Source organism: Oryctolagus cuniculus, chromosome 2 (genome assembly GCF_964237555.1).
Source record: "Oryctolagus cuniculus chromosome 2, mOryCun1.1, whole genome shotgun sequence".
NCBI lineage: Eukaryota > Metazoa > Chordata > Mammalia > Lagomorpha > Leporidae > Oryctolagus > Oryctolagus cuniculus.
The window spans coordinates 10,553,624-10,567,850 of record NC_091433.1 but is presented as its reverse complement, the minus strand read 5'-3'; the positions used below and the strand labels follow the sequence as shown (position 1 = coordinate 10,567,850).

Sequence of the window (14,227 nt, the reverse complement as noted above, 5' to 3'; positions counted from 1 at the left end):
ACCCCAGTACTTGAGCACACCTCTGCCTGCCAGGGTGCATGGAGCAGGAGGCTGGAGTTGGAAGCAGAGCCAAGAGTGTCCCAAGTGTGTGTGTCCCAGGCAATGGCTTAGTGGCTGCTGCAAATGCCAGCTGCTCAGCCACCCCTTTAGTTGATGAATCTGGACAAAGTCATGGGGTCCCTGTGGCCAGATGGACATTTCTGGGGAGTCAGGGCATCAGCTGTTTACCACTCAGTTCAGAAGTAGATAAATATACTCTTATCTGGTGCCTGCAGACTTACTGTCAATTACAGTCAATAGGGAGTGACTGCCTGAAGAAATGTGTTGAGAAGGATTCTGATGCTGTACCCAGGCTCAGTAGGGGAATAAAGGCATTATCAGTCATTTCTGGCAAGGGCAATGGATGCGAGTGAGAAATTCCTGCTTAGCAATGGGTGAGACCAGTGCTGGATGGTGGATAGGAAACAAGGGTAGGTGCAGCCCTAGTTACTAAGCCTATTAGAACCAAAGGGGAGGAATCTGTTACCATCATACAAGACAATCCACCAAAAGGACAAAGAAGCTTAAGATGCTGTAGTGGGTAGTGTCTTCCAGAAATTATGTGCACCCAGAACTTCAGAACATGACCTAATTTGGAAATAGGGTCTTTGCAGATACAGTTGGTTAAGGACTGAGATGAAATTATAGTGAGTTAGGGTAGGCCCTAACTCCCAAAGAGGGTGCTTTAGAACAGGCAATCAATCAATCAAGCAATAAGTCTTGAAGAGACACAGGGAAGGCTATGTGAAGAGAGAGGCAGGGGCTGCAGCTGTGCTGCCAGAAACCAAGGAACCACAAGCACTGGCAGCAGCTGGAAGGGGCGAGGAAGGGATCCTCTCTGGAGCTTCTGGAGGGAGCACACATAAATAAATATCATCGCTGATGGTGGGATTTAGGCTGGTGGGGAGATTTACTAACTAGCACCTGTGTCTCCACTCCCATCATAACTACCTATGATTGGGGCAAAACCAGTTATTGCTCTATTCTGCGAGGGTCCTGGTAGAGGTGAGATGGAAGTATTTCTTTAATGAATGAACCCCTGTCCCCAAACCTCCTCCATCCCCAACTCCTTCTTAGGCGCACACTTCAGCACCATGGCCAGAGTCATTCTGCAGCTTTTTTTCTGCCCACCAGGGAGGAGGCTGTTCCTCTCGAAGGTATCAATTCACCTGCACAGCCAGTGGGTGACATAAAACCATCTCACACAGGCAATGACCAACACAGTCATGGGACAGTGAATGTAACTGAAATGTGTACCTGAAGCGTTAAGCTCTCTGGCCAGTTGAATATCTGCAAATTGAAAATCTGTCCAAAGTGAACTCGGAAGTCCGCTCCTAGCTGCCGACTGACCGTTCTGGACACCTCCTTGTTGTTGAAGAGCACCTTCAAGTACACAGAGCGCCTCCTCACGTCTTCTCTTCTCAGAACCTCCACCCTGCAGAGGGAAGACCGTTCATGGTGGGATTAGTATGAATTTATGGAGGATCACTGGGCTATTTGGCAAGTGGACACTGAACAGAACAAGATACACTGGAGGCTACTCTGTCAGTCACATCAGCCCCATTTAACTAAAATAGCCACAGGTCCTGCACGACTTACTTTAATAAAATGATGTGATATGGAACTGATGGAGAAGCCACTGTCAGACCCTGGAAAGGGCACAAGGAATTTAAGAACTGGGGTCCCAACATCACCGTACTGTGGTCTCCTCACTTTCTTCAAACATGCCTTATACTAGCATCCAAGGCAGTGGATTACTAAGCAAACATATTTCTTGTTGAATGGCATGAATCCAAACCATAGAGATAGTAATGATTTATATTTGGGCAGGAAGTTTTATCCTAAAAAGTATGAGCCGGTGTAGATTTGAGGCTGGGCTGCTTCTCCCACAGGCAGCCTTCCACAGCGTGCTCCCAAGTGGCCAGTGGGATGCATTAGCAGGTGAACCCCAAGAAATGCCCCAAAGTGGGAAGCGCCACCAATTTCATACAGCCTGGCCTGACCAAGCCGAGAGAGAGCCAACATTTCTCCTGATCACACCAGGGTAGCTCAATAAACGTATTCCCCGTGTGTGTGTGTGTGTGTGTGTGGTGGTGGTGGGGCAGGCGTCAGCCTCCTCCACGGGCAGAACGTCTCCTCACCTGGGGCACTGGTCATTGGGTGTCACGCTGCCTGCCAGGCTCAGCTCTGGGACTAGCGTGGGCTCCCCAGGTCTCCTCCTGCTCTGAGCTGCTCGCTCCCTCACTTGCTGCTCCAACACTGCCCTGTCGGTGGGCTCTGGAGGGACGGGCTTTCCAGGGTCTTCCTCGGGTGGGGCCTCCTCGGTCTCTTCATCAGGAGGTTCCTCTGCTGCGTGTTTCTTTTTCTTCTTCCTGGCCCTCTGTTGGGCAAGAGGCAACCCGACATCAATCAGGAATTTCATGTAAGAATAGACTGTTCAGAACCAGACAGACCTGGATGCAGAGCTCAGCTCCCCTTCAATGAGCTGTGTGCTGTGTGCTCTTAGGCAGGTTACTAAGCTACCTGATGTCTCTGGGCCTCAGTTTTTTAATCTACCAAATGGGCACAAGCACAGGAAACTCCTCTGGGGCCTCTGAAGTGAAGCAATGTCTGTAAAACACTTATCATAGTGCCTGGTGCCTAGAAGAGACTTAAAAAATATTAGGCTAGCGCCGCGGCTCACTAGGCTAATCCTCCGCCTTGCGGCGCCGGCACACTGGGTTCTAGTCCTGGTCGGGGCGCCGGATTCTGTCCCGGTTGCCCCTCTTCCAGGCCAGCTCTCTGCTGTGGCCTGGGAGTGCAGTGGAGGATGGCCCAAGTACTTGGGCCCTGCACCCCATGGGAGACCAGGAGAAGCACCTGGCTCCTGCCATCGGATCAGCGCGGTGCGCCGGCCGCAGTGCGCCAGCCGCGGTGGCCATTGGAGGGTGAACCAATGGCAAAGGAAGACCTTTCTCTCTGTCTCTCTCTCTCTCTCACTGTCCACTCTGCCTGTCAAAAAAAAAAAATATTAGCTATTCACGTGATCATTAACACGGGCTCGCAAGGGCAAGAAAGGATCTCATAGTAAGATAAGACTTGAGAGCCAAAGGGCACTGCTGGCACCCCGGGATTCACCTTTGCAGAGTCATGTGCATAAAGTCATAGAATTTTCTAAAGGAAACCTGGAGGCCTCAGTACCCTGCATTCAATGGGCTAATGCATGTGAAATACTCCAAACAGAGACTGCTATATTAAGACTTGTTTGCTCACCCACACAGTCAAGGAGGGCTACTCAAAGCCATCCATGAACAAAGCTGGCTGTGGGGTCTGCTGGCTGGGTGGTTTTTTTTTTTTTTAAAAAGATTTATTTATTTATTTTAAAGGCGGAGTTACAGAGAGGCCGAGGCCAGGGCTGAGAGAGAAAGGCGGGGGGAGGAAGGGAAGGATTTTCCATCCACTAGTTCACTTCCCAAATGGCTGCAATGGCTGGAGCTGGGCTGATCTGAAGCCAGGAGCCAGGAACTTCTTCCAGGTCTCTCACATAGGTGCAGGGGCCCATCTTTTACTGGTTTCCCAGGGCATAGCAGAAAGCTGGATCAAAGTGGAACAGCTAGGACTCGAACTGGCATCCATATGGGATGCTGGCACTGCAGACGGCAGCTTTATCCACTATGCCACAGCACCTGCCCCCGGGTGGCTTTTTCAATAAGTGCATCAACCAGTCATCCTTTCATCCCCTAGCAAGGGGGCAGGGAAAGAGATGGAGCAGAGCAGAGCTGGCAGGGGACTCCAGCCCGCAGCCCAGTCTCCTCCTCTCAAGCCCTCCTGGTCAGCCTGCGTACCTGGGCTCTCTTCCAGGCCTTCCACTGCTGGTGCGCAGCTCTGTACTCTTCCATCTTCTGTTCATACTCTTCCCTGTGCTCTTCCAGCAACTCACTGATTTCCGCTTGGATTTCCGCTTCAAATGCTTCTTCGTCTGCTTTCTGGTCCACTTTTTCCCTTTTAAGATAATTTAGAATGCTTTGGTTATTTGCTTGGAATTAGTTAAGAGTAATAATCTCAGCAAACTCTTCCTTGGGTTTCCTCTTCACACATCGTGGCTGATGTTAACTCACAACGCTGTGGGGCAGGCACTGTAACCTGCATGTCATCCATGATGTGACCATGGCCCAGAGAAGGCAAGGAATTTGTCCAAGAATGCACGGTTGGTGAATGAAGAGCCGGACTGTGAACCCAGCCTGTGGCAACATCAGCACCAGTTTATAATATAAAGAATAGCTGATAAACATGAAATGAATAGTTCAATATGAAATATTTCATAAATGTGAATGTTTCTAACTTGATACATTCATAGGATGCAGTATTGCAAAGCAAACACATAGCTCTGTGCTGCCCAGCAGAGGAACATGGTATTGAAGAAAAGAAACATGTGTTTACTCACTGAAGAACTAGTACAAAATACCTTTGCTCCTGGAAAAGGCAAACACAGTAATTCTGAACTATCTGCATTTAGGGATTACACATATAGGGCGAAACTTAAAGGCAGAGAAATAATAATCACAAAATCCCAGTGGTTACTTCTGGGATGCAGCAGGATGTTCCCGGGTAGAGGATCACGGTGCTGCCCAAGTATTGGCAATGGTCAACTTTTTAGCTTGGGGAGTGGGTTCATGGTAACTCATTTGCCATTGTTAGTTAGTTATTTATTTGAAATGCAGAGTTACAGAGAGAGGGAGATGTCTTCCATCTGTTGGTTCACTCCCCAAATGGCCACAACGGCCAGGACTGGGCCAGGAACTTTTATCTGGGTCTCCCATGTGGGTGACAGAGGCCAATCATTTGGGCCATCCTCTGCCGCTTTCTCAGCTCCTTAGCAGGGAGCTAGACTAGAAATGGAACAGCTAGGACTTGAACAGGCACACAGATGGGATGCCAGTGTAGTAGGCAGTGTGTTAACCCATTGTACCATGCTGCCGGCCCCATCATGCTCCCCATCCTGATTGGAAAAACAGTCTCCAGGACTCAAACCAGGCACTCTGATAGGAGAGGCAGGCAGCCCCAGTGGCAGTTTAACCCACTACACCCCAATGCCCACCAAGGTATCTATATTTTATACATTTTTCTCAATATATGATACAACCCATTAAAGCAATCCTTGGAAAAAAGCCTACTTTCTCAAAACAAGCTTCAAGGGTGTATTCGTAAACCTCTGGAATTCTCTAAGGGATTTCATCTCTTTCCACACTTTTATGATGGTCTTGAGCAATGTTCGATCTTTTTCCTGTTCAGCATCCCGAAGTCTTCTTGTTTGCCTACAAGACAGAACCAATGGGCATAGATTAAAGTTATTTCAGAAGTGTGCTTGTTTACAAATTGGAGAGGAATAACATCACAGGGATTGTACATTCAGTTTGACGGTCATAATGATTGTAAACAAGAACTAGAAAACCAAGTACCAATGTCAATTCAAAGACAACAGGATTCCATCTGTTTAGAGAGGTTTATTTCAACTCATTCGTTCTATGTGCATCTGACTTTGGCTAAATTGTCTTCTAAAAGCCTCATCAAAACTTCCATGGTATAGAATAAGGGGCCCGGTAAAGAGAGGTCTCACGGACTAACTGATGGAACACTTGGGAACTACGATGTTGTCCTACTAATGACAGAACACGACATCTTTCTGCACTAACACACATCACGAGTTCACTCTGCAGAGAAACAGTCTTGTTCACCACATGCTTTGGAGACTGTTCAGGGCTATCTAGATTACTGAATTTTTTGGCTTGACTCAAGAGGTGTCATTTGAACCCGCTTTCATCTTTATTGTCATTATTTATTGTGTTTGGGAATTATTTATCTCCTGACGTTAAGCCTTCTTTACAAATGGTAACCAAATCCAGACCTCAAAATACTCTTGTGCCATTAATTAATGAGTTACTACTGAGATCATGGTTTACCTTGGAACAAGTACCGTGTGTCATTCCAGGGGATTCAGGAGTATCTGGGAGAGGAGGGGTCTCTGTCCTCAGAGAGTTAGTTTAGTTCAGGAGACACACACACACACACACACAAATGATGACATCCAGAGAGATTTGCCTAACACAGCACCACAGATGCCAGGAAGGCAGCCTTGCACCCAGGAGCCCTGCCTGACTTCCAGAGGAGGGCCCGGCTCCCGAGGGTGTGCTTGGCTCAGCTGCTCTATAGAGAAGGTATGGAGAAGCAAGGAGGCCCAGGACACTGATGGTTCAACCTGCGGCTGGGCAAATGGAAAATGGCAAGAGACAGCAAGCTGGTGTTTGGGAAGCCAAGACTCAGGACTTTCTGAAGTCCTTAGAAAGCAAGAAAGTGGTGAAATGCAAGACGACACATTCTCCTTGTGGACCAGCCAATGTCCTGGCTTGGACTCAGACTGCCCAGGTTGGAACCCTGGCTCCGTCATTTACTGGCTGGCCTTGGGCCATCCCACTTCACATGTCTATGCCATGTCTGTAGGCTGTGGATGATGACAGAGCTGACTATAGGGCGGGTGGGAGGAATACATGAATTAATAGGCATTATGCGCTGGAACTTTGCCTGGTATTTAGAAAGTGACTGACAACTGCTCTCTGTCATTAGCAGGTGCTCTCTTCTTCTCTTATGCTATCTGTCTCATTTTAACTTTTTGTTAAAGTTTTATTTATTTGGAAAGGCAGAGTGACAACGAAAAAGGGGGAGTCGGACAGAGATCACTCCCTAAATGTTCACTCCCTAAATGTTCACAATGGTCAGGACTGGGCAAGGCTGATGTGTGGAGCCAGGAACTCCATCTGGGTCTCCCCCATAGAGGCAGGAACCCAAGCACACGGGGTATCATCTGCTGCCTCCCAGGGTTGGCACTAGTGGGAAGCAGAGCAGCCAGGACTGGGACCAGGCACCCCAACACAGGATGCAGCTTCACTGGCCACGACACAATGCCTGCCCTCTGCCTCACTTTTAAAAGCTAAAATGTTAATTATTTTTCTGAGTTAACAGGACATCTTCAAGGTTTCCGACATATTTTCGACTTCCTTTAATGATACCTAACCAAACAAGTTCTCAGAAATGTTAAAAAGAACTCTTAGCAAGAAAAATTTGGCAAATGAGCTAAAGAAGTAGAGAGAATCACAATAAAATGTTTCTTTAAAAGCTACAACCAGAGCCTTGGAGGAGAAGGGAAGGGAAATTTTGACTGGGGATTCGGGAGTGGAGTGTGGAAGACTGTATTGAAAACCAGCACAGGCACAGGGTCATCCTGGGAGAAATCGCAGATTTTTGAAGAGTTAAAAAGAAAACAACCCGCGAGGAATCCTGGGCAGAGGACAGTGGGGACAGGTGGCTGGAGGACGAGGGCAGCCAGCAGAGGGCGCTGTGGAGGTGCGGGGAAGGGGCCGTCTGTCCCCCCACCTCTGGGCACGGTCAACTTCACAGCAGTGGTGGGGGGAGCCCGGGCTGCAGGGAGGTCTGCGTTGTGGGGGCAAGGTGAGAGCAGGAGTGTGAGGGGCTGGAAAACAGAAAGGAGGTGCACGGCAAGGTGTTCTGCACCCATTAGGGCTCAGCAGATACGTGGGGGGGGGGCGCTTCCCAGGGCGGCTGAGGAGTGGGTCCCTAAGGGATTGAGGAGCTGTGTCCCCCTGATAAGACAGCCAGCAACAGTTCACCTGCCTAGAACAACGAGAAGTCAGCGAGGGCACAAAATTCTGAACTCTTTAACTGGGTCATAAATGTTTTTCATTTCTAAGGGCAGTAAAACTGTTGGATGGGTCTGCCATGTGTGCTCTCGCACACAATTCTGCTGTTTGTCAAATAGTGATGAACAAACACAATTTCTTTTAAAACCATGATTGCTTTCAGGATAGCTTTTTGTCACTTACTTATCCAAAGAATACTAAAACAAGAATTTTCCTCCCAAGGAGACTGCAATATGCTTTAAAAACATATCTTCATATGCTGACAACCACAATATACATGCTTCACTAACATCTCATGGCTAGATTGTAAGAAAAGTGCAAGAAGTAATACTCGGATAGGTACACAGACATATGCACATGAGAATTTTAATTATGGCACAACTTCAACAATAAAGTAGGGATAACACAAATACTTGAATTGGACTTATACAAAATATAATGAATCTACATCATGCCAGTCTTTAAATGACATAGACCTAGGTGTACAGTAAGAGGAGATGGTCTAAGGTGTGTCCTTGCAGAATGGTGTAGAAGACATGATTCCTTTAAACAGTGAACACATACATAGAAACGTGTATTCACCCGAGGGGTGGGGTGGTAGGCAATCTTCGCATTCCACATTCTACATTTCTTCACTGTTTGGCTATGATCAGGGTTTTAATTTTTGCATTTTAGAATGATGAATACAAACAGAACAGTGCAGATGATAAATAGCGTATCTATCCTTGGTTGACACCTTGCCACATTTACTCAAGGTTGTTTTCTTTTTTAAGTATCAGAGGCACCTTTGAAGACCTCTGCATTATTACAGCCCCTGCCCTCTCTCCCAGGAGGAAGAAACAGGCATGTGTCTTTTCTGTCTGTCTGCACCCCACTTGTGTATCCCAAACAAATGAGCATTGTTTCGGGAGTCCACTGGGCTCTGTGATGCACACGATACAGTGAACGTGCCTACAGCTTCCACTCTAGATGGTTTTCCAGATTTATCACGTTGACACATGCAGCTGCAATTCTGCGGTTTCACTGTGGTGCAGAGACCCGCTGGAAGACTACGTCAAGATGTGCTCCTTCAGACCGGTTACTGCTGGTTCTTTCCACTGCAGGTGACGTTGGTACGTCTCTGCACGCTCCCCTGCGCACCTGCAGCAGCATGTGGAGTTTGGGCAGCTGGGCACCTGCACACTTTCCTAGGCTATGGCTGCTCTACAGAGTGACAGCTGTAGCAACTTGGATGGAAGCTGCGGTGTAGGAGAAGCCCTGCTTCCCCACATCCTCGTTCATTTTACTGGGCTTCAGACGCTGTGTTGGTGTGACAGATGTGGCTCATTATTTCACTTGGTGTAATCTCACATGTATTCAGCGCAGTTAGAAAGCTATCTGGAAAAAATAGACTGTAAACAGGCACCCATCTCACAGAGTGAAAAAAAGCCAATAGGTACATTTATGAGCTACTCACCAAATTTCAGCTTTATACTCCTTGATGGTCTTCTGAGTTGTTTCAAGAGACTGCTGAGGTTTTTCAGGATTGAGTCCAGTCTGAACAGCGTTTCTTAGAGCGTGGAGCTTGCAAAGAGAGGGAGACAGGTTTGGAGACAGAAACTCCATTGCCTACTGCAAGCGAGCTGACCTGGCCACCTGCTTCTGCCGGACATAGGTATTCTGTGAATGGTGTTCAAGCACCCAGCTGTCTTTCTCCCAATGAACTATTTGACAAGAGAACTCTGACCTCTTCGCAAGAAAATGGGAATCATAAAAACCAGGCCATGCCCCTTGCCGTTTGGTGGCCCCGACTGTACGTACTTCTCACGACCAATCCCATCAACAAGTCTGGAGGAGATCACACGTACCTTATCGGTAAGAAATTTCGCCTTGTTTCTCTGGTGTCTTGCGAGGTACTGGTCATAGAGCTGGGCCAGCTTGGCTGCCAAAACGTGCTCTCGGCTGAAACAGGGGTGATGAGTGAAGATTAACCCGGAAATGTCGATGTCCACTTGGAAATTTCCAGAAGGGTCTCCAGACCCAATCATGTGCTGACTGCGGTGGACATACTTCACTGCCTGCCAGAGAGAGCAGAGTGGGGGGTGGAACACCGGTGAGGCACTCCTACAAGCTGATGCTCGAATTTGCAGTAGGAGAGCAGTCGGAGACAGAACACCTCCTGTTCTGGTCAAGTCAGGTGGACGATGCTTGATTTCCTGTTTCCAGGTGATAGGGACTTGTTCTTTTTTGGACACTTGAAAAGGAAAATGAGAGACCAAGATTGAGAAAAGAAGCCATTTCAGTCTTGCTTCCCTACGTCTTTTAGGGTTCATTACTCTCTCAAGTCACAGTCCTAACGTTTCTCATGCAGACTCTGCTATTTCTTGAAATCTTGGGTTTTGTAAGCTGATGACCTTGAAATTTTTTTTAAAGATTTATTTATTTATTTGAAAGTCAGAGTTACAGAGAGAAGAGGCAGAGAGAGAGAGAGAGAGAGAGAGAGAGACAGAGAGAGAGGTCTTCCATCCGCTGGTTCACTCCCCAATTGGCCGCAACTTCCAGAGATATGCCGATCTGAAGCCAGGAGCTTCTTCTGGGTCTCCCACATCGGTGCAGGGGCTCAAGTCCTTGGGCCATCTTCTACTGCTTTCCCAGGCCATAGCAGAGAGCTGGATCAGAAGTGGAGCAGCTGGGTCTTGAACTGGTGCCCATAGGGATGCCGGCACTTCAGGCCAGGGTGTTAACCCGCTGCGCTCAGCACCGGCCCCAGTCTTGAAATTCTTTAGTGAGAGAAGCATAGATTCTAGTCCAGAGGATTTGGATCACAGATATACTCCCTTTTAAAACATGTGGAAAATTTTATTTTGCAGACAGTAGGGAGACACTAAGCCTGACATGGGTTTCATGCTGGCATCCAGCTTTCCTGGGGTGGAAGTTAAGTGTTCACAGTAAGAGAGAGGAGGGGCGAGCACAGAGACAGGAGTGGACATTTCCAGTGGGAATTTCTTGGAGGACTTGGGTAAAATTTATGAATCTCTCCTGGCTCTTCCTTCATGTCATCTTCAAGATATCCTGTATTGGTCCCTACTGGCTGCTGTGGTCGGGGTTTAAATGTGGAGAGGAAACATCTTTGGTTTTGTGTCTTTGACTGTAGTCAAGATTGATGGCTTCACATATCACTCACCCTTCCTTTCGGCAGAGGTGAGCTTTGGAAGCGATTTGTGTTCTCTGAGAAGTAGTACCATATGATTATATAGCACACATGTACTATTTAGAAGTTCTGAAGTGAAATGCAACTTGTAAAAACTAGCCAGGGTAGAAGCTGTCATCTTTCATAAATTGTGTGGAAGGTGCTGAATGATCTGAGTTTAATTCTTGTGCATGGTATCATGTAAAGATGCTAACTTTGGGACAGAAGTCTTGGATTCCAGCCGTGGTTCTTTGAACTTGCTCTGGGACCTGGGCAAGTCACTATATATCTCTATCTGTAGAGGTGGGGGGCTGAGGAAAGATTCAATTAGTGTTTTACAGCCCATGAGACATCCATCTAAAGCACTTCACATGTATTTATTAAATAAAGATCAATGGATGCCTATAGCATCTTCAAGCAGCCATCTACTTAGAGAGGAAGATAGCCCTGGAATCTAAACGGGTAACACGGAGGATGTGCAGAGGGAGGCACAGAAGCCTAGAAGGGGAGACCCCCAAGATGGCTGAACAGGAAAAGATGTGCTGCCTTTGACCAGGGGACAAGAGCACAAGGAAAGCGGAAGAAGTGCACTTCCAAGGAAGAGTTGGAGAGAAGTTTGCATTGGAAATTCTACAGAAGGAAGAGGGACGCCATAGGGCAGTGTGGGAGGTGTGGGTGCGCAGCAACGAGTGGGGAAACCACACAGGACTCTTGCAGCTGGGGGCTGGAGGAGACGCCAGCTCTGGAGAGTGAGAATAGACTACGGCAGCCCATGCCACTGGTGTTATTGCCAGAGGGAGAGCCTTGCGGGCCACACCGAGTCTGGCCTGGAGCTCTAGCCAGGGGCAGGGTACCCACGTAATCCAGTGAAAGAGGGGCACATTTCTTTCTCCCCATTCTCCCAGAAGCGTCCTTGACAGCTGGTGGGGAGAAGATACCATTTTGATACCAGTAGAGGCAGCAGCAGCTCTTGTGCATGTATGTGCCTGTGGATTTTACCAGAGGGGAAAATCTGCATTCCCCACTGACTTTGAGTCTGGCAGGGAGGGTTGTGAGGGGGCTGGGCACCCATGAAGGACTGTGAGGTGCCTCCACCCTCTCAACATACCCCAGGCTCCAGGCCTCAAACTGCCAAGGCAGAGCACACACAGGCAGCTGGCTCTGGGAACATCTCTGCTCTCTCTGTGGACAGTGCAGGCTCCCAGGGCCAAGCAGATCCTCTGTACCACGTGACTGTGGGAGCCTTGCGCATTGTGACAGTGGAAATCCTGTAACTTCATGATAGGGCACTGGGTGTAGCTGGCTCTTTGGGCAATCACCGTGTATGGTGTCAGAGGCTCAAAGCTTTCTGACTGCCTGCGGTGAGTCATTGCAGAGAGTTCCTTGTGCACACTGAGGACCACACAGATCCTTTGCATGGTTCATCTGCCAGTGTGGTTGCGGGTTGTACACACTGTGAGCTAGTCCCTGGCATTGATCACCTTGAAAGAAAGGAAGTAAGGATGCGATTATGCCAACAGACATGATCATATCCTCTCCCCTGTTGACAATATAGGAAATCTACCACACTCAACTTGGGTGTCACCCTGGGTGCTCGCTACACCTTGGAGCACTGACCAGAGCTCTCTGGCCACACCCAGCATGTATCTCTGGGTATTCACTGAAAGAGCAGACACTCCAGTAAGCCAGAGAGGCACAGTTCAAAGATAAAACCCATCAGAGGAGAAAACCAACAAACATTTCCACAAATGCCTAAAAATAAACCAGAAATTCAAGAAACAAGGATAAGGAAAACAACATGACTCCCCTAAAGGGACACAACACTTCAATATTAGAATGTGAAGACAAGGGGCTGGTGTTGTGGCACAGCAGGTTAAAGCCCTGACCTGAAGTGCGGCATCCCATATGGGCGCCGGTTCTACTCCCGACTGCTCTTCTTCTGATCCAGCTCTCTGCTATCGCCTGGGAAAGCAGTAGAACATGGCCCAAGTTCTAGGGTCCCTGCACCTATGTGGGAGACCTGGAAGAAGCTCTGGCCGTTGCAGCCATCTGGGGAGTGAACCAGTGGATGGAAGACTTCTCTCTCTGTGTCTCTCTAACTCTGTCTTTCAAATAAATTAAATAAATCTTTTAAAAAAAAAGAATGTTAAGACAAAGAGATTGATGAAATGCCTGAAAAGGAATTTGAAAGAATGATCATAGGATTACTCAGAAACAATGAGAAGCCAGTTCATGAGTCGGAGATATCCATACATGATATGAATGAAAAAATTTTCCCTTGAGATAGATTTTAAAGAGAAATCAAAATGAAATATTAGAAATGATGAATTTGGTACGTCAAATAGAAAATACAGTATAAAGCCGTAACAACAGACTTGGTGAGGCAGAAGACAGAATATGAGCTAGAAGACAAATCTTTGGAAATATGTCAGACAAAAAAAGAAATTAGAAAAATTAAGAATAATGTTTGAGATTTACAGGATACTATCAAACAACCCAACATATGGGAGATAGGATTTCCTGAAGGCATGAAAAGAGAAAGATCATAAGACCTATTCAGGTGCTGGTGCTTAGCTGTAGTAGGCTAAGCTTCAACCTTTGGCACCAGCATCCCATATGGATGCTGGTTTGTGTCCCAGCTGCTCCTCTTCTGATCCAGCTCTCTGCTTGGCCTGGGAAAGCAGAAGATGGCCCAAGTGCTTGGGCCCCTGCACCCCCATGGGAGACCACAGAAAAGGCTCCTGGCTTTGGATTGGCCCAGCTCTGACCACTGTGGCCATTTGGAGAGTGAACTAGAGATGGAAGACTTTTCTCTCTGTCTCTCCCTCTCTGTCACTCTACCTCTCAGATAAATAATAAATAAAATCTTTTAAAAAGAAGACCTATTCAATGAAATAATAAATGAAAACTTCCATAATTTGGAGAAAGAAAGGAATATCCAAGTACAGGAAGCACATAGGACTCCTAATAGACATGACCAGAAGAGATCTTCACTATAACAGATTGTAGTCAAACTTTCAACAGTAAAACATAAAGATTCTAAAATTTGCACGATCAGAATGCCAGATTACCTTCAGAGGATTTCCAATTAGACCCATAGCTGATTTCCCATCAAAACCTTACAGGCTAGGAGAAAATGGAGAGACATAGTCCAAGTCTTAAAAGAAAAAAAAATTTCAACCCAGAATACTGTCCCCTGCAAAGCTCTCATTTATGAATGAAAGCAAAATAAACATCTTCCATAACAAACAGAAATTGAAAGAATTTTTTCACCACTTATCCAGCCTTACAAAAAATGCTTAAGAATGTGCTACACATAGAAGCATAG

General features: G+C 47.2%; 1 protein-coding gene across 12 annotated transcripts in view; it reads right to left on the bottom strand.

Annotated features, from left to right (window-relative positions):
* CC2D2A (coiled-coil and C2 domain containing 2A) overlaps nt 1-14,227 on the bottom strand; it is a 151,019-nt gene that overhangs the window by 66,856 nt on the left and 69,936 nt on the right. For all 12 annotated transcript variants that reach the window (XR_011386192.1, XR_011386193.1, XR_011386194.1 and 9 more), the window contains 6 exons: nt 9,578-9,787; nt 9,187-9,293; nt 5,193-5,333; nt 3,864-4,020; nt 2,181-2,419; nt 1,297-1,474 (listed from right to left, as the gene is read on the bottom strand). Coding sequence is in view for 9 of the 12 variants with exons in the window: in XM_070068049.1 (XP_069924150.1) it covers nt 1,297-1,474; nt 2,181-2,419; nt 3,864-4,020; nt 5,193-5,333; nt 9,187-9,293; nt 9,578-9,787 (1,032 nt within the window). In the remaining 3 variants the exon portion in view is untranslated. The remainder of the gene's footprint in view (nt 1-1,296; nt 1,475-2,180; nt 2,420-3,863; nt 4,021-5,192; nt 5,334-9,186; nt 9,294-9,577; nt 9,788-14,227) is intronic.